The 20,515-nt window shown below is 40.8% G+C and overlaps 1 protein-coding gene across 1 annotated transcript; it reads right to left on the bottom strand.

Annotated features, from left to right (window-relative positions):
• Positions 1-10,430: 10,430 nt before the first annotated feature.
• Positions 10,431-13,411, bottom strand: LOC146566492 (uncharacterized). Its single transcript, XM_085286027.1, has 3 exons — positions 13,162-13,411; positions 11,592-12,188; positions 10,431-11,240 (listed from the first exon to the last, which is right to left on the bottom strand). Exons 1-3 carry the CDS (start codon positions 13,177-13,179, stop codon positions 10,563-10,565), a joined length of 1,293 nt encoding a protein of 430 aa, XP_085142153.1. The 5' UTR covers positions 13,180-13,411; the 3' UTR covers positions 10,431-10,562.
• Positions 13,412-20,515: the final 7,104 nt, after the last annotated feature.

Genomic DNA, 20,515 nt, shown 5'->3' with positions numbered 1-20,515 from the left:
TTCAGATGGCTTCATGGTTCTTTAAAGAACCATCATACGTCAAAGAACCTTTTTATTTTGTGGATGGTTCTTCAGCTATTACAAATGGTTCTTTAAAGAACAAAAGGTTCTTCATCCTTAGCAATCTAAGTTTGATGGTGTAAATGGCATAAATATTTATTCACTATAATGAGGCTGTGAATTATACTGTGTGTTTTCTTTGTGTGCATGTGTGTGCGAAGGGGGAGGGCAGGTTACCTGGCAATTACCCTTTAAGAGAAGATGGTAGGAAACTGAATATTCAAATAAAAGTTAGAAATATTTGCTTAAAAATATACTGGTGGCAGGGGTGGGGGGCCAAAGCCTAAAGACCCTAACCCCCCCCCCCCCCCCCCCCCCCCCACACACACACACACACACACACCCCTAACCCCACAAACACATTATGAATATGGTGAGTTAACAAACAGTAGACACAATACACACATTCAAATACTGTACTTTAGTTTTAAATTTTAATAAAGCATTACCATTTTCTACTCCAAGGCATTACTTTTGAGATTATTATATATTTTTGAAAATACAGCATAATGATAATACTAATTATTGTAAACTTTACAAACCACCCAGCAGTATGTAAAGTCAAATTATAAGATACAAGTAAATAACAATTGCAGAACAGAATGTCAGTGTAATGAACACACACTTCGTTTTGACAAATCACAACTTAGGTAAATGATCTGAGTAGTTGTTCATCACTGAGCAATTTGTTAATATGTGTTTCGAGCCAAATAAATGACAGGGAGAGAGAGTGACGTCAGAACACGTCATACTATAACCTCCCGGGAGCGGACGGAGGGGGTCAGTCGTTGGGATGCGCATGCGCAGACAGAGTGTGCGAGCGGCAGGCCTTGACCTTTCGGGAAAAAAAACTCACGGACGGTGACAGCGAGGCGGATAACAGTCTTCAGTACCTGCTGGACTTTGAAGCTGTGGATTCTGGGACTGTTAGAAAAGGTAAAACATTTCCATTAAAACCTTATTACTGTTTTGTTTTTGTTACTCGTCATTGTAGCTTGCTGTTAATGTTGTGCTAACAGTAGCGATTAGCTAGATACGTTAGCCGTTGAGGTCAGCGCAATTTAGTATCCGGTATACAGAAACTGTTTTCCTAACAAAACCACTGTTATAATTAAGTGAAGCTGCTCCCAGCTAATTTGAACCTTTGGCTTCTAAAATATGTGGTTCAGTTGCGTGCTGCGTACATAACCTAATGTCAGCTAGACCGAAATTAAAATTTAATATATTGTTAAAGTCACTAAAATGGCGCCTGAAGCCTGTTATGACGTGAGCTCTGTGTCTGCTCTAGAAACTCTGAAAGTCTGTAGATCTGAGCCGTACATTAAATACTCACATGAACCTGTACTTTGAATTCTGTATGAGCTGTATAAAATACAGCTATGCATAAGTGTTTTGAATGAATAATTAGATTAGATAACTCTTTATTGTCTAATAGAATTATATAGAAATGAATAGAACGTGGTTCTTTAGACTGATGCCATAGAAGAACCTTTTTTGGTGCCACAAAGAACCTTTCAAACAATGGTTTCAAACATGAGAAGGTGTGTCTTTGACTGTTCCTGCATAACTTAGTTTCGGACTAGTTGACAAGTTATGCTCCGGTCATTTGATGTTTCCAAGATAGATGTTCTTTTGTAATATAGTTAAATTTTTTTGTATATTTCATTTATCCACCATCATACATCATACATACAAGCTAAGAAGAGGTCGTTATACTAACAAGAGGTATCAACGCTGGGCCAAAGTTCAGCACATGGTTAAAGTTTGTAATCCAGCCAGGGTGTAAATATCACTCAGCAGCCAGAGCTGAAGCAGGTAGCATCAACACATAAATCTACTCTACCCGGCTTAAATCACAAGAGCACCTCTGACCAAAAAGCTGTAGATTTTTCTTGTTTGCACAAATTAATCCAGATTCACATTAACTGTGTTCACAGCTCCAACAAAATGAGGAAGAGGAGGGGCAGAAACACAATTAGATTGAATTACAATTGGATGGAAGGCGAGGACAAGAAGAAGGAAGCTTAGGATGAGGAGGAAGAGAAGCAGCAGGAGCATCTTTAGGGATCCCTATGATGTCATTGAGGTTTGTTTCATTAATATGGTCCTCTCACAAAGACCGATGACATGTTTTAGTTCACGTACTTCCTGTATTAAATAGTGATATGCAAAATGTTGTGAAAAACCATGGAGCAGGTACGTATAGTGCATCTGCAGGTAAATGAAAATCAAATCTCTAAGACAGACTGAAATCTGTATATTTATCACCCTTATGATAAAACCCATGTCAGCCATTGGTTTATGGACTTTGTATTTTGAAGCCTCAACATTTGCTTTATTGCTGTTGCTATGTTGGGACCATATTAGGATGAGGGATCAGAATCTGGAGTCATGCACACTATTATTTCATTTAGTGTGTATCCATAAGATTCGTACAGCAGATCCAAGTTGTGCCTTGAAAACAGGAAAGTCGTCTGCATAGAGGAGAACTGTAATAGCAGGCTTGTACAAAGTGAGGCTTTGTGCACTCGTTTTACTTCTGTCACCCTGTTTTGATGCAGATTTCACTTGAAATCAGGCAAGAACTGGACTTATTTTTTACAATGTGTTCTTGTGAATTGATTGTGTATCGCATATGTTTGATTGATTTGACTTTCTGCAAGACAACAGTCGTCCACTGGCCAAAACAGTTTTCCAAATACCTCCACGTGATCTAGCCTGGATTTAGAAAAGAATAGCAAAAAAAATCTGCACCTCCTGCTTCAGATGCAATTTGTGTTTGTGTGTTCAGAGGCAGCGGCGAGAGGGGAGACCTCGGGTCATCCAGCTGGAGAGCCTGACCAGGAGGAGTCGAACCTTAACTCAGCTCTTCCAGGGCACCCTGCAGACTCTGCTGCTGGCATCGGCGAGGGATGACGTGAACGCCAAACTGGAGTCCATCACAGGTCAACTGCAGGTATGCGAGTCAGACCTTCTGAGGAGGGTTTCACTTTTCTCTCTTCTTTATAATTGACTCTTTTCTCTCTCTTTCAGCTCCTTGTCTCAGAGTGGGAGGGATTTGAAGCACAAAGGGAGGAACTTGTCGTTTGGTTGGCTGATATGGATGTCCGCCTGAGTGAGGTTGACCAGCTGACAGGAAACACCAGTGAAAAACTGAAACAACTGCAGGTGTGGGCTTGTTTTGATATGACATATATTTGATATGAAACATACGTCAGAGACATTGTCCTAAACTGGACTAACAAAGGGCCATGAGTACAACATGAAAAGTACATTACAGAGCGTAAGGCTGAAGTTCATTGATCATTTTAATCATAAACTTGTTGTTGAAATGTTTTTACTGAACATGCAAACATCTGCTGATGAAAATGTGTTGATTTATTGGTCTGTTATGAAGCTATTGCTATTTCTAACGTGTTTTATCACTTTCTGATGTTTTATTAATTAAACAATACATGTATTATTTGTTGTGTTATCTGTAGATATAGTATATATATATAATATATATATATATATATATATATATATATATATATATATATATATATATATATATATACTTTGTTGTTACACTTTCTCTTACCGTACACTACTAAATCTCCATTTGCACTATTTGCCTATTTGCACTACTCTGCCTGGTTTACACTCAATGTCACTTACCCATTATATTGTATATTGTATAGCTTTCTTGTTATATGTAAAATTGTATTTATTTAAATTTTTACTTTTTAATTATTTTACTTGCATTTTTAATCACTTTTATATTTAAATATATTTAAATGTTCATTTGCTATTTATCTAGGGATTGAGAGTAACGCAATTTCTATTCTCTGTATGTCCTGTACATGTGGCAGAATCGACAAATAAAGTTGACTTTGACTTTGAGATATATATATGTATATATATATATATATATATATATATATATATATATATATTAGTATAGCCAATATATTTAATTATTACTGTTTAAAACACTAATATGTGACATGTATTAGTAGTGATGTTGTGCTGAGGGTTAAAATGCCTTTTTGTGTTTTGGTAACTACAAAATGACAATAAACCATTAATATATGTCTATGCTGTGCTCGTATTTATTTTACCCTGCTCAAATTCAATTTATGATGCATTTTATTTTGAAAGATTTAAAATGGTTTTTTAAAGAACCACTCAAAAAAGGTTCTTTAAAATGGTTCTTGCACATCCTTTCCATGGAAAGGATGTGCAAGCTATGGGACAAAGTTGCTGAGACTAGGTTAAAAAGAGGTGAGGATCAGTGAGCAGGAGTGTGGCTTTGTGCTGAAAAGAGCACAACAGATTGTTTGGAGAGAAGGTGAAGGAAAGTCAGCTGAAGCAAGACAGTTTGTGGAGTTTGTGTTGGACTGTATGTTATGCTGGGAGCCTGGGGATTAGTGCACTTTGATTCCAAGTTAATACTAACTAGTGTTTCTCACTGGTTTTTGGGTGGTGGAGTAAAAGGGATTGGTTGGTGGCTGTTTCTAATGTTAGCCTTTTCTTGGTTTTCTTACAGGCAGGGTAAAGACATGGTGATGAATGAGTGTGTGGGCCGTCTGCTGAGGACCAAGAGCTCAGGACAGTCAGACGGGGGTGTCGCAGCAGGAGTCACCGTGCTCGACAACCCTCTGCTGTCCTGAGATGTCAGACTCACATACAAACCACACTGAAGTCAAAGTTCCACCTGCACCTCCACCTGTTCTTGCAACAGCATGAAAACTGACAGAGGTGAGACAGAAGAAAAGTTCTTGTCTATTTTTTTTTTTTTTTTTTTACTAAGTTAAGGAATTAAGTTAAGAAGAGTGATTAAATAAATAGTTTCTTGCATTTTTGATTTAATGATTGTGTTTAGGATTATTTCAGAAACATGTTTAGAGGATCTTTGTAAGCCTGTATTTACTTTAAAAGAAGGGAAGCACTTCTTCATCCTACAGAAAAGGTGACACATTACAGATGAGTTCATAAAAAGTGTCTCTGTCACTCTTTCAAGGCTCTGTCACTTTTTCTTTTGTACTGGAACAGCATGGTAAAGTAGGCCTAGGCTGACATCTTGTGGCAGTGTGTTGTTACTACAACATATGAAATTGTGTTTCTATTGGAAATATAATTCAGCGCCACTGAGCCGCTCTCTCAGTTACAAACTGAACCTGTTTTGTAGACGTATAAATCACTAAGTACAGTGAAGCTTTTGGTTTTGTAAAAGTGTTTCTTATTCTAAATGCATGTTGATTTTTATCAGGGTGAAGAGCAGTTAGCAGTGCATTCATGGACATCTTTAAACTATTAATTGAAGAATCTTTGGTGATGATGGCATGAACTAGAAGCGTGAGCTCCAGGTGAGACTGCACAGAACAACAAGTGTCCTTAAACTGCATCAACTGATGACGTCTTACAATTTTATTCCACTGTGTGTTTTTAATCATTGAATGTTTCTGTCTTTGTGTACATGTAATGCAGACACTAAAGCTGTGCCAGAACTTCATGCTGAAGAGAAGGATTCTTTTAAAATGCATGGGGGAGCAAGCGAGTCAGATACCAAGGGCACAAAGATGAAGCAGGTCTGATCGGAAACCGTTTATTTCCAGGCCAGGGAGCACAAATAAAAACACCCTTAAAAGGTTCCCTCCTGCTCAACCGCGTCACTCCCTACGGAGAGAAGATCTACATGACCTTATCTGCGTATCTGGAGGTCAGCCGCTGCTCCGCCGTGTTGTACCTGTTTGTACGTGTTTTTAAGTCTCTTGATGTCATCGTGTCTAACACACACCCTTTATCTCCTCTCTGCAGCTGGACCATTGCATCCAGCCTGCCATTATCACCAAAGACATCTGCACGGTCTTTTACTCCCGAGACGCCAAGATTTCCCCACCCCGTTCTCTCAAGAACCTCTTTGGGACTGGATACTCCAAAACTGCTGACTGGTAAATCTGGGCTGCTGCACTGTGGCCATCTCTGTTTCACAATCAAAGATATCTGCCCTGTTACAAAGTTTCCTTGTTCAAAACTTCTGCTTCATTATAGCAACCGAGTGACTGGGATCTACGAGCTGAGCTTGTGTAAGATGTCTGACACTGGAAGCCCAGGTGAGCGGCCATGAAACATGTTTAAAGAACGGCAGCTGTTTTATCATAATTCTGTGGAGAGCTTCATCCTAATGAGGGCTCATGTCCTGAGCAGGGATGCAGAGGAGGAGGAGGAAGGTCCTGGACACATCAGTGGCTTATGTGCGTGGAGAGGAGAACCTGGCCGGCTGGAGGCCCAGAGGAGATAGCCTCATCCTAGAGCACCAGTGGGAGCTGGAGAAGATGGAGCAGCTGCAGGAGGTGGGGCCTTAAAAGATTCATAAAGAAATAAATCTGTTTAATATCGTAGAGGGAAAAATGACTTTTCAACTCAAAGACCAAAGTGCTATTCTAAAAAGTTTTTTCTTAGAGTACAGACGTTACATGACTAACCTCCCCTCTTCTCCCCACCTCACATTCGCCCCCATCTGTCGTCCAGGTGGAAAAGACCCGTCACCTTCTGGGAGAGGCGGCTCCCATGGGAACAGCTCCCACCACCAAGTCCCTGAGTGAGTCTCTGTCCCCCAGCGTGAGCTCCGGCACTCTGTCCACGTCCACCTCCGCCTCCTCGCAGATCTCCAGCACCACCTTTGAAAGCGTGAGAAGGAGCTGGCCACCAAGGTGAGAAAAACGTGGGCTTAGTGGGCGTTCTTGTTGCTGCCTTCTTCCTTCTCTGCTCGGAGCTGATCGGTCTTGTTCCTGTTGTGTTGTAGTGCCTGCGCCTTCTGACACACACCTTCAATACTGAATACAAGCAGCTGGTGAACAGCATCAGTGACTGCAAGGTGAGAAATAATACAAAGAAATAAAAAAATAGCCTTTCTGTGTCACATCAGGGAGTTCCTATATTGACGTCTACCTCATCCTGCTGTTGTTTCACTTCAGCTTTCTCTCATCTCACCGATCGGACGTGATCCATCCGTGACGAGCTTCAGCAGTGCTACCCTCACCCCTTCCTCTACCTGCCCCTCTCTGTCGGACTCGCGCTGTGGCTCCATGGGCCAGAAGTAAACATATTTTTAGGAACATTGACCTCGATCTGCAAACGGTTATTGACAGGTTATCTATTTGATTCTAACTTGGTGTGATTTGTGTTAAAGGACCCCTGAGAACAGCTCACGTGCCTCCAGTCCCTCCTGCTCAGACTGTGAAAACTTCCCGATGGTTCCCACTCTGGAGACCTCCTACCTTGCGCGGGCTGCAAAGAACGAGTTCCTGAACTTGGTGCCTGATATTGAAGAAATGCGACCAGGGTGAGTAATGCCATATTAACCCAAATACTGTCACTATGACATGTGTCTCACAGACCAAATGTAAGTCGACACTCATGTTCTCTAGTTCAAGCGGAAATGATGTGGATCGATTCAAATTCCTGAGCCTGGATGATTTCAGCTGGAAACAAACCAACTCTGCTTCTTCCTCAGATAATTCAATTCAATTCAATTCAATTCAATTTTATTTATATAGCGCCAAATCACAACAAAAGTCACCTCAAGGCGCTTCATAGATACAGAGAAAAACCCAACAATCATATGACCCCCTATGAGCAAGCACTTTGGCGACAGTGGGAAGGAAAAACTCCCCTTTAACAGGAAGAAACCTCCAGCAGAACCAGGCTCAGGGAGGGGCGGGGCCATCTGCTGCGACCGGTTGGGGTGAGAGAAGGAAGACAGGATAAACGACATGCTGTGGAAGAGAGACAGAGGTTAATAACAGATATGATTCAATGCAGAGACGTCTATTAACTCATACTGAGTGAGAAAGGAGACTGGAAAGGAAAAACTCAATGCATCATGGGAATCCCCGGCAGGCTACATCTATTGCAGCATAACTAAGGGAGGATTCAGGGTCACCTGGTCCAGCCCTAAATATATACTTTACCAAAGAGGAAAGTTTTAAGCCTAATCTTGAAATCTTGTCTTCTGAATCCAAACTGGAAGCTGGTTCCACAGAAGAGGGGCCTGAAAACTGAATGTGTTCACTGACCGGTGTTGCCAGCTTTGGTGGCTCGTCTCCCGCTCGAAGAGGACCAAAAAGAGAACAATACAGTGTTCAGCTGCCTGGCTGTGCTCTACACACACAGCCCTGCTCTGGTACAGTAAAAACCACATTTACATTTGTTTACATTTCCAATGTAGAGGATGAGTTTAGATCACTGTGGTCCAAGCTTGTCGTCAGTTATAGAAACTGGATGTGTTTCCTTACATTTATTTTGTGTTGACAGAAGTCTTTGATTCATATTGATTATTAAAGCGGGCTTTAACCTGTGGAGAAACACGTGTGTTCTTGCTCCTTCAAACGGTTTTCTTCAGAGATTTCTCACTGTTTGTACACATGCTGAGTGGCTAGTTTTGAAAACACTTACTTTACCTTTACTACTCTGCTCAGAAATGCAACCTGTGACCTTACACAGCCCAAAAACTTATCCTAAAACATAAATTAACAAGGACAGAAGCTTTTTACAAATGCTTCAACAGTGTAATTCTAACAAGGTATGCAATACATCTAATGTCAGTTCAGAGGTATGAAGTGATGACACTTTGACATCACTGAATAAAAGCAGTCTTGTCATAATAAGCTTTGCTGTGGACAGTTGGCGCGTTCATGTTAAACTTTTTCTTACAAATAAAAAAGGTAATCAGATGTTAAGTTTGTTCAGTTTTAGTTGTTCTCATTGTGTTGCTCCTCAGATCTCCCGTTGTCCCTGAGCCTGACTAAAGCCCGGCAGCTTGTTTTCAGGGCATGGCAATGCAGATATGAGCTAAATGTGACACAGCAAAGAAAAATCAGAATCAAGAAACCCTGAGCTGACTTTCATGGCTGCAGACGTGACATTAAGAGCCTCACAGATCAAAAAAGTATGGGATTTAAACTGCTTCTAGACCTGCACACGTCTGTTTCCAGGGCAGGATATCCATTCCAGTGCAGCAGAAGGAGCGGTCAGTGTGGACCTCGGTGCTGTACAGGACCTCCTGGAGCTGCTTGTCTCCTGGCATCTGGGCTTTCACTCGTATCTGAAGGACAAAATAGGAAAATCAAGTTGCTCTCACTGTCACCTGATTTCCACAGACTGCCATCTGACCACATCCCTGCAGTTGGATCCCACCGCCGTACCTCTAGGATGGGTCTTCTTGGTGTCAACCCAAACCACCCTCTCCTTCAGCTCTGAGCTGAATATATACACATGATTGCTTCTTAAAAAACAAACAAAAACAAAAAAACGTCCCCACACGGAGTGAGACTCAGTCTTGGATGCCCAGATCAGCCAGTGTGGTGTCCAAGAAAGGGAAGGGTTGGTTTGCCAAGTTGGGCTGTACCTCGATGGGCAGTGTCACCAACATGGGGATATCCTGCTCCAGTCTGACGCGCAACATCTTGTTGTGGGACCCCGGGAGCTTCCTGTCTGCCGATCCGCCTCTCCGTTGGCCTGCTCCACAGTCGCCGCCTCCTCCAGAGAGCGTTTTGTGTCGTCTGCTGCCAGCTTGACTTGCTGATCTTTATCTCAGGAGGCAGTGGGTTTTTACCCTCTCCCCCTTTGATCCTGTGCGTTATCGTTTAAAACTCGCTATCTGCATCTTTTGGCTCCAGCACGTCTTTATTGTTAGAGTTGTTGCTTGCTGTGTTCTTCTGCAGGGTGCTGATGATTCATTGTTCTGCTTCTTCTGATGGTAAACGCCTCTGGAAAGTCTGAATGTGTGAGCGCGTCTGATTCATACAGAGTTCTGCTCTGCCCCCCCGGACTGATATATGCAGCCAGTGTGAATGTGTGTTATGTATCACTCACATGTTAGGTTCATTAGACTGACACAAGGGTGATGCACGGATGTTGGTGTTTTTAGGGCCAAGTGTGAAAGTGGAAGAAAGACAATTTGCAGGTTTCTTTTGAAATGTTAAAAGAATGTTGGAAATTTGATCAGAATACAGTAAAAATGAAAGAAACAGATATTTTTCTCAGATCATTGTGTTAAATTGTCATAATCCCCGTGTTCTCTTTAAGACTATCAGCTCTACTCTAAACAACCCTGAAAGCCTCTGCTGACACATGTCATCAGTTCCTTTCTTTCTTTGTAAACAAGGTCGAGTCTGTCAGGTCAGCAATAGAACTTCCTACAGATGACCCATCAGTGTTTATTCCATGACTGTAAACATGTTTCCATTTGTCACTTCAGTCTTTACTCTGAAATACAGGAAATGACATCATGGCTCAAAATCTTTGTCGTTCAAACAATTCTTTATTTAACAATATTTTAACTTTATTTAACAAAATACATTCAATAAAAACTTGAACAACAGAAAACTGATTTTTAATCCAACCACTGAAAAAAAAAGGTAACGACTGAACACAAACAGAAGAACAATTTATAAAGATTAAAATGGAACTACAGGAAGTTTGATTCATAGCCTCATTTGAACTTTAACTTAAACTTAAGGAGAGCCGACCTGAGCTCTGTGGAGCCTGATCTCCAGGGTTTTAAGTTGGACTCTGAAACCAGAGGATGTCTCTCTCTCTTCAGATTCACTCTGATCCTGTGATGGGAACGATTTCAGCCCTGCGTGATCGCGCTGATGTTTGCACAGAGCAGATGATGAAGTGAATGTTTTGGCACAGTGGTAACAGTGAAACAGTTTAGTAGTAACGTGGGATCGTTTGTGTGCAGAGTATGAACTGAGATTACTGAAGCTCTTGTCACACTGCTCACAGCTGTAGTTTCCTTCCATGTGTGTACGTTCATGCTCGTTACGATTACTTGAACGTGAGAAGCTTTTGTCACAGTGTCTGCACTTGTATGGTTTCGCTCCTGTGTGGACTCGTTTGTGTCTTTTAAGGTGACTTGCAGTGGTGAAGGATGACCCACACTGATCACAGAGGTGCTTCTTGACCCCACTGTGAAAGAGTTCATGTTGTTTTAAGTCAGCTGATGTGGGGAAGCTTCTCCCACATTCTTTGCAGTATTTCAGTTTGTCTCCAGTGTGTTTACGTTGATGTATTTTTAGGCTGGCTTGGTGACTGAAAGTTTTTCCACAGATGTCACAACGAAAGTCTTTCCCACCACCACAGCGATGACAGGGTTGAGAAATGGATCCATCTGTGTCGCTCTGCTTCTAAACAAAGACACAAAGACAGTGTAAGTCAGTCCTTCAACACTTTTATCCTGAAAGTCGCCTGAAATAAAGAGCATCTCTGCAGACGTCCAATTACATTTTACTGTTTCAATTAACACACTCAGTTTACTGGGCTACAATAACTACAATACTACCACCATAATACTACAGCAATACTTATTTAATATTACAGTAACATCTGACTTACACTTAAATGAAATGAAAACCTGAATAATGGCTCAGAGCTACTCTTCGGTGCAGTAGAAGTGCTAACATGCTAACACAATTTAATGAGCAGACTTGTTCCAAACAGTCAGACTGAACTTACAAGAATAAAATAAAAATACAAACCTCACAGTAACTGCACTTGTAGAGTCTCTTTCTGGTGTGGATCTGTTGGTGTTTTCTCAGGTACTGTGGAGTTTTAAAAGTCTTCTCACACAGGTCACATTGATAAGGTCTCTCCTCAGTGTGGGTAAACATGTGGTGTTGTAACTGTGCGTCTGTTGTAAAGTATTTACCACACTGATCACACCAGTACACATCTTCTCCGGAGTGAATGCGTAGGTGTATATTTCGGCTCCATAGCTGGCTGAAGGTTTTTCCACAGATGTCACAGCTGTATGCCTTAACTCCAGAGTGGGTAACTAGATGTCTCTGCAAGTGGCTACTTCGAGTAAAAGCTCTGCCACACTGATCACAGCTGTAAGCTTTAACTCCACTGTGGACGACTTGGTGTCTTTTCAGGGAATTCTTCCAGGAAAACGACTTTCCACACAAGTCACAGCTGAACGGTCTCTCTCCAGTGTGGATGAGCTGATGTTGTTTTAGTTTAAACTTCCAGGTAAAATCCTTCCCACACTCGTCACAGGTGTATTTTTTCTCTCTCTTGCTTCTGTGAGGTTTGTCGGCCTCCTGAGAGTGCTGACTTCTCGGTCCATGTTGGTCCTGCAGTGACAGAGATACAGAGTCAGTGAGTGAAATGCAGTCATTGAACAAACTGAAGCTTCAAACTCCCTCCATTAACACTAGTTTTAAACCTGAAGGTGGAGTGTGGCACCAAACACCACCAGAACCTGAACGACTGCAGGTGCTGATAAGTTGCGGTCGCGGTATTTCAACATCTAGTTAGCAATACAGAAGACGAGCGAGAATAAATGGAGTAATATTTTTTACGTGGCAGGTAATTTCAAATGCAGCGATTCTATCAGCCCAACAAACATCAGTAAACACACAAACTGTTTGTGTGCAGTTTGTCTCACAATGTGATGTAAAGACTGCAGTAAAATCCTCTGCAGGTTAGTGCAGGATAAGCAGGCAAGTTTACTGTAATGTGATGGATTTAAGTAAAGAACAGTGTGTGACTGGTGCACAGTGACTGTGGTGCTCATGTCAGAGTTAGATTACATCAAGTGTAGCAGAGATTAACTTAAACTTAAGCTCATGATGCTGACATTCATTCACTGAGCTCCACCCACATACCAACAGTTTAGTGTATAATATAAAGACAGTGTACTGTCAGTGTAGAGAAAGGAAATCAGCCAGGACAACTCGTGAAACATCTGCTGACATCTGGATGAATTCACAGAGAGCAGCAGGTCAGCTGATCACAGCCTGTACATTAAAAAAAATCTACTGGAGCTCTCAATAGAAATGATTGTGAGCTGTGACCCTTTTCCCCACACTGAGCCACTACAGCTGATTTTAGGGTTGAATCCTGCTGAATCCCACTTTAACATCTTCCTGCTCATTTTGATGTTTAGAGGCAACGTCACCGTCTAAGATGTAGGCATTGTATACATTGTATACATTATTTCTACATTACATTAATATTGCACAAGGTTCATTTAGTTTAGCATAAAATATACATATCAGTACTTCAGCTTTTAATGGAGTATTTCTTAACACTAGTATCTGTCACCTTCTGTGTTGAGCTCATTGTTTTCTCTGCAGTGGCTGAGCTGAGTCCAAGTAGCTGAAATTTCCTCTGCTGCTCCGTCAGACTCTTCTCCTCCTCCTGATCAGCTGGGACACAAAACAGAACTTTGTTAAGCTCCACACTGCACTGAAGAGTCAAAGTGTCTTATATGTTCATCTGAGAACACACAGAACACATTTTAGCTTCCTTGGGTGGACAACTTGTTTGAAACAAACACAAAAGGTTTGAACACCGATACCAAATTCAGCAGTATGGCACACCAGTACCAGGAGAGCAATTCCTCTTTAAAATATGCCCTGGCCAAGAAAAAACCCGACAATATACGTGTGCCGTGAGAAATGATAGATAGATAGATAGATAGATAAAATTTATTTCAAACATGCAAATATAATTGAAATAACAACAGAAAAAAATAAAAATAACAAAACTTAAAAATCATCAAGTTTTCATGTAAATATCTATGTCTACAGAATGTGTGTGCTCGAAAAGGAGTAGGGTGAAGTTTTCTTGTTCCTACCCCCTTATTTCAAATTTCATTGCTTACAAATCCATATCCAGGATTCAACATTATTTGATCATATATTTAACTATGTACAAGTCTAACACATTGAACATACACAAATAAAACCATTTTCAGCACGTAAACCAGAACAACAACAAACTACATTTTTTACATAAACTAATCACTCTGTTTATAACAGCCGCTTAATCTCTGAGTTTATTTTCTATCTATGTGACAAAAACCTTAATGAACACTTAAGGTTGGGTTACTCAGGCCTTGATTTATAAAAAATGAGGACACAATGAGACAACTCAGTCACTGAGAGGAAGATTTCCTATATTCATGCAATTTATTATTTTTTGAACAATCCTGTGAATTTTTGTATTGATGTACTTGTCTTGATTTCATCTGTATATCCGAGTGGGTGTAGAAATCTGAGCCATCATCTGAGTAAGCCTCATCACAACTTTGCGCTGATAAAGGCAGCTGTGTTTTAGCCTGGAACACATTTATTTTTACATTTCTCATAAATGTATTTCATTATAGCACTTTTACCGCCAACATGTTGGGTCTTTTGGAGCCGGAAGTGACCTTATATGGAAGAAGGGTGGCGCTAGCTAGCTTAGTTAGCAAGCTGCATTCATAAGCTGTGCAGGTGCCACAGAGATGCTAAGTAGCCTTAATAACAGACTAATAAAACAACACAAACTCTGATTACAATGAGCTCATTTAAAAGCTTTCTTCTAATAAAATTATTTTCTTCTCTGTGTTTCACAACCTTTTGCTGATATCTTTCTGTAAATTAGTTTAAAGCAGCTTGAGTCAATTTAGTCAGATTTTTTTTTTCCAACTTGTTCACAAAAACTTGAGAAGAGACACCGAGGAGAGCAACAGAAAGCCTCATTCAGGAGCTAAACTCAAGATTAACTAGACTCGGATTAATATTAGCTCGGTGCTTACCTTTAAATCAGTCTTGACAATAATCGGAGAGAAAAACGCCATAAAGCGGGAACTCGGCTTCTTCTTCTTCTGCTCTTGTATGTTTTGGCGGTTAAAGCTTTAAGGCGCATTACCGCCACCTGCTGGACTGGACTTTTCATGTCCCAAACATCATCAATTGGGCACAAATTTGTTGGAGTTTCTGTTAATAAAAAAGATGGAATTCAAGGATCTTGTTATTTGGTTTGTTCGTTTTCACCATTTACTCTACAATTTTCTGCCAGTGTATAGCAAACCCCACAGCTCAAATCAATGAAGAATTTAGTATTTTTAACATATTGCTTAAGCTGGAACCAGCAGCTATATAGGCCTAATTTTTAATCCAAACATGTGATAGAGGTTTACCACCAGGAGAAGCAGACTGTAAATAAAAGACTGTGCTACTGAAAACTGTTAGTCTGACTTTGGATTGTAAATATGTTTCCATTTGTCACTTCTGTATTTGTATATGGCTCAAACTATTTGTTATGAAAGCAAAACAAACAAACTGATGTTGTATAAATTGATTCAGGATTATTTACTTCGAGTCCAGAAATCATAGCTGTCTCATCAGATCCAGTTGTGACATTAGCTATAGTTTCCGCGGAGGGTACTTGGTTCTGTATGACAGCACAGCTTTTAGGTTGAATTCAAGCGCTTGAGTACAGCCTGATAATTAGAGGCCTGCAAACATGTTTGCTGATGAACTTTGGAAGTAAAAGTACAGACAGCTATAGAAGACACAGGACACGAGATGGGTTCATTATTTCTTTTGAGTTCCATGTAACAATCCGTAACTCTGTAATTAATGAATGTGCCATTTAATCTTGGCTGCAGCCAAGATTAAATGGCACATTCATTAAATGGCTAAAATGGGTTGGCTGCCGTTCAGCATTTAGCACAAGTCAGCTTTTGATCAGAAAGTTTTCTGGTTTGATCCCTGGCTGCTCCAGTCTGCAGGCGAAATATCCTTGGACAAGATTGTAATCCCAAGCTGCTTTCTGATGCATCCATTGGAGTGTGAATGCTTTATAGAGTTTGTGAAACAGTTGTACGTGTGGTCAGATTGTTTTGTATTTGTGTGTGGATTGAAGCACATGTCTGAGAGCACATCAATCACGGCACATATTTTTTAAAATCTTAGTTTAAATAAAGTTTTTGATTATTTATTATAAAAAAGAGATGATATATATATAATGCAGTGGGCACTCTACCAGCTAACATGTCAGTTAATTTGACACATTGATTTATTTATCATTTCTTTTTCTCTCTCAGCTTTTCAGCTCCATATTTTTGCCATTTCTTCCACACTCAACTCTGTTCTACAAGGTGAGCCCACAGTTAATGTAGGAGAGGGCAGGTGGCATTAAGAGATTTGATTGGGCAATCTAGGGCCCAGTTAGTTCTTCCTTTTGGTGAAAGCTGGGCTCTTCAGTTCAGCATGGTACAGCTCCAAAGATTCTGCAACATCAAACCCTCTGTCTGCTAATGTTACATCACCTGGGCTGAGGCAGTCCAGGTAATTGCAACAGTTTCTTGAAATTAGTTAATTCAGATATAAACAGAGTGACAGTTTACAGATTCAAACATGTCTCAGAGAAAACAGAAAAAAACAGTAAAGCCCAACTCTCCTCTTTGTGATCAGGAAGACAAAATTCAACTTCCTGATCAAGTAGACAAATCATTCAACCAGCTTCTAGAAAAGGAAGATATTCAAAAGTTGAAAGAAATGGAACTCCTAGACATGCAGGGAAGAAACTTTGAGCTCCAAGCAAAGCTTGATAAAGCACTAGAAAAACTAGTGCTGAAGGACAAAAAGAATCAGGAGCTGCAAGTAAAGCTTGATGAAAGACCGCACACAAATGAAGAGTTTCTTCAAGAAAAAAGGCTACAGGAGATAAAACAGAAGGAAATGGATTTCAAGCTCCAGGACCTGGAGAAACACAACAAAGGCTTGCAAATCAAGCTTAATGAAGCTCTGCAAAAAAAATTAAGAACTCCTCCAAGAAAAATAACAACAGGACATGAAGCAGTGCAAACTCCAAGGCATGGAGGAAAAATACAAAGCGCTTCAGGTAAAGCTTGATAAAACACTGAACAAAAATAAAGAGTTGCTTCAAGAACAAAAGCAACAAGAAATTAAACAGAAACAAACGGACTGCAAGCTTGAAGACGTGCAGGAAAAATACACAGCGCTGAAAATAAAACTTGATAAAGCCAGAGGTGGGACCAAGTCATTGTTTTGCAAGTCTCAAGTAAGTCTCAAGTCTTTATCCTCAAGTCTCAAGTCAAGTCTCAAGTAATGTCAGGCAAGTCAGAGTCGAGTCTCAAGTCACTGGTGTAAAAGTCCGAGTAAAGTCACAAGTCTGAAATTTTGAATTTCAAGTCCTTTCGAGTCTTTAAAAAGAAAAAAACAAAAAAATAATGTTGCAGTTATGCTAAATGTAAATATTAGACCATGTAATTTTTAAATCTGTGTTTTTCTCAACACATGACAAAATAGTGAACGTAGAAAATATACACAAATTGTGAAATTGCACCTCTTTAAAATGCAGCTCAATTAAACCTAGCTCCAAGGATAATTTTCACCGACAGTTCTGAGATAAGCTGCATGTTATTCTTGGATGCGGTTGTAGGACCGGTGTCGTGCCAAAGTAGGTATCCCCGACAGAATTTGTTTCCCCTGTGCTGGGAGCATGCAGGAAGTACTGATGTTTTCATTTTGTGAAAAATTAGTATCGTTACATTACCATTCAGTTTGAGGGTTACAACAGAAAATTATATATTTATTGCTCACGGGGTATCAGATGGGATTATTTTAATAAACCATAAACATTTTGGCTAATAACTATTTTTATTCTCCTGTAACTTTATTATATAAAGAGCTAAATCCTCCAAAGTTTCAGGAGAAATGCGTCATAATAAGAAGTGTTTGTGAACGAAAAATCAGCAATGTGGGATACTGTTTGTCCGTGATTTACACAGGGGGAACAAATTGTGGCAGGACCAGCCTGATATTATTTGTATCCCACTATAACTTCGTTGTATAAAGAGCTAAGATCTCAAAAATGTCAGGAGTAGTCAGTCATTATAAGAAGTGTTTGTAAACTAAAAATCAACAATGTGGGATACTGTTTGTCCGTGATTTGGACAGTCCAGCGTGTGCTCCCGACGCAGGGGAAACAAATTCTGTCGGGGATACCTAGTTTGGCACGATAGTAACTTCAGGTCACTGCAACAAGCCCAGGTACAGTTTACCGACGGATGGGTGCAGGACCTTGAAATGCACCGTGTAGAACGAAAGACCATCGTACGTATCATAAGTTTACCAGTCTCACAAATCGTCTTCATAAATACACAATCGTTAACCGTTTATTAATAGGACCTTTAAGCTCAACGGTAATTAATTAGCAGTGGAAATAATTTCTGGTACGCGTTACAGAAATGTAGCAGTGACAATAATACTGTATGCTGTAATCGTACTGGACAATTGGTGATACAAAAAACTGTTTTATCCTGTGAATAAAAGTATGTTTTTGTCAATGTACCAAAATAACAGAAGCGAAACGCAATATTGTGTCAGGACAATTCACTATTTATGCACAACAAACAAAGGAGCGACAATTTCTGTTCAGCGCCAGACTTGCTTGTAACCTATATCACCAATTATGTTATGAAAATGACGCATTAACTACAACAGCAGACTGACCTTTGTGTAAATGCTTGGAGCAGACTAACCTGTGAGCTGGAGGGTTCTGGGACGTTATATTTGGTCTTTGAATGGCTGCAATCCAGGCCACCCGTCGCCTCTTTGTTACTTCGGAAACATGGCTCGAACAATTTCTCTTCAACAACGTAATCCGATAACAATCGATCTCTTTACCCGTCGGCTTCCCGTGGCTGTCATGCGACCGGCTATTGCAGTTAATAATACAACAGCTTCTTGCCATTTTTGTGTTTCTTTTTTATCGCTGTGATTTCAATTGAAAGCCTGCGTGCGCTAGTACCTCTTGCCACGAGTTCCCAGAATCCTTTGCGGTTTTACCCCTGAATGATGTCACATTTTCAATCTCTATATAATATGTATGTTAAATGTTATATTTGGGGTGAAATATCAAGTCTTTTCAAGTAAACCGGTTCAAGTCCAATTCAAGTCCCAGGTCATTGGTGTAAAAGTCCAAGTCAAGTCACAAGTCTTAGAACATTTTTTCAAGTCAAGTCTAAAGTCATAAAATTAATGACTCGAGTCTGACTCGAGTCCAAGTCATGTGACTCGAGTCCACACCTCTGGTTGTTTATGATCAGTAAAAAATAAAACAAACAGTGGGACACAGAGTTTTCTTAAAAATAAACACATGAAAAAAGTCTTTGGTATATTATCTTAATTGCCTCTAGATGCTCCCAGGGCTAGGACTCAGCTATCTCCAGCATGGACTGCAGGATGGAAGCAACAACAATAAAGAGGATGATAGAGAGGAGGAAGGCTCTGTGGATGACCTGCAGCTCAATGAGGCCAGTTTGGACAGCAAGGATTAGCAAGGTGATCCCTTCAGTCATCCCCCTGCACAGAGAGGAAGCAACCTATTATGCTACAATATAGTCTTTGTGCCAGCGAGGCTTGTACTTGACGCGTGGCAGTCTTCTGGCAGTAGGTGAGCCAGTCTGAGTGTGGTGCAGCCTAGCAGTGTCAGCGTTCTTTTCAGTCACTGGGCGACAGCGTGCTAGATGAGTGGCATTCCAACTCTTTCCATCACTCAGCAAGAAGGCATTCAAGCCTTTGGCTTTTGTTACTGTTACAGGAGGGGTAAATCTGGGATGTCCTTTGGGAACATGGTGGGGTTTCCTTATCCTCACACTCTCTCCTGGTAGAAAAGAAGGTTTCCGTGCGTGACGCCTACCATCAGTGTAACGTTGCATTTTCAACTGATATTTCCGAACTGAGTGACGTGCAACGTATCCAGTGGAGACACAGCAGGAGGCAAAGGGAGTACATCCAGTATAGTACGCATCTTCCTGCCACACAGGAGTTCTTAGGGAGAGGGAAGTAGAGGGAAGTAGTTGCATGCGGTGTTGCACAGTAAACTTGAAGCCAATCCAGCACAGTCGCCTTCCATGGTTTCGACTGCTGGATTGATGTCTGGATACAGGTGCGGAGGGCACGATGAAACCGTTCGATTGCTCCGTTTGCAGCTGGGTAGTAGACAGATGTTCTGCTGTGGGAGATGCCTCTATTCTGGAGGAATGAGGTGAACATTACAGAGGTGAACTGTGCACCATTGTCAGTTATGATGTTCTCTGGGTTGCCATGACGACTAAAGACAGATGAGAGGAACTGAATGACATCATCAGTAGTAGCATAAGGTGAAAAGGCAAGCTCAGGCCATTTGGAGTAGTAGTCAGTCAATGTTATGACGTATCTACAAGCAGGTATTGCAGTATCAAAAGGCCCAACAATGTCAAGACCAAATTTTTTCCACGGTCCATCAGGCAGTGGGACGGGTTGGAGAGGAGCAGGATTAGTATGTGCAGTTTTGTCATTGGACTGGCAAAGGAGGCATGAGGTTATGGCAGACTGAACTTGCGAGTCCATTTTTGGCCACCAGTAGAGATCTCTTAATCTTTGTTTTGTGCGCACAATGGTGACTTTCATGTGCCAGTGCAATCAGTTTAGGTCTCACTGAAAGTGGTGCAATGAGCCTTGAGCCTCTGAGAACATAATCACTTAGGGTTGAGAGTTCATTACGGATTTTGTAGTAAGGTGCAAGCGTGACATCAAATGCTTTGATTGAGGCAGGCCAGCCACTTTGTATTTGTGAACGCAAAGCAACCAGTTCAGGGCAAGTTGAACAGGCAGAG

The sequence above is a fragment of the Mchenga conophoros genome, linkage group LG9 (assembly GCF_057382185.1).
Source record: "Mchenga conophoros isolate Kocher_MC1m ecotype Shallow Benthic linkage group LG9, M_conophoros_male_GT1.1, whole genome shotgun sequence".
In the NCBI taxonomy this organism is placed as follows: Eukaryota; Metazoa; Chordata; class Actinopteri; order Cichliformes; family Cichlidae; genus Mchenga; species Mchenga conophoros.
Note: the sequence above shows the minus strand (reverse complement) of the source record. Positions and strands in the feature narration are given on the sequence as shown.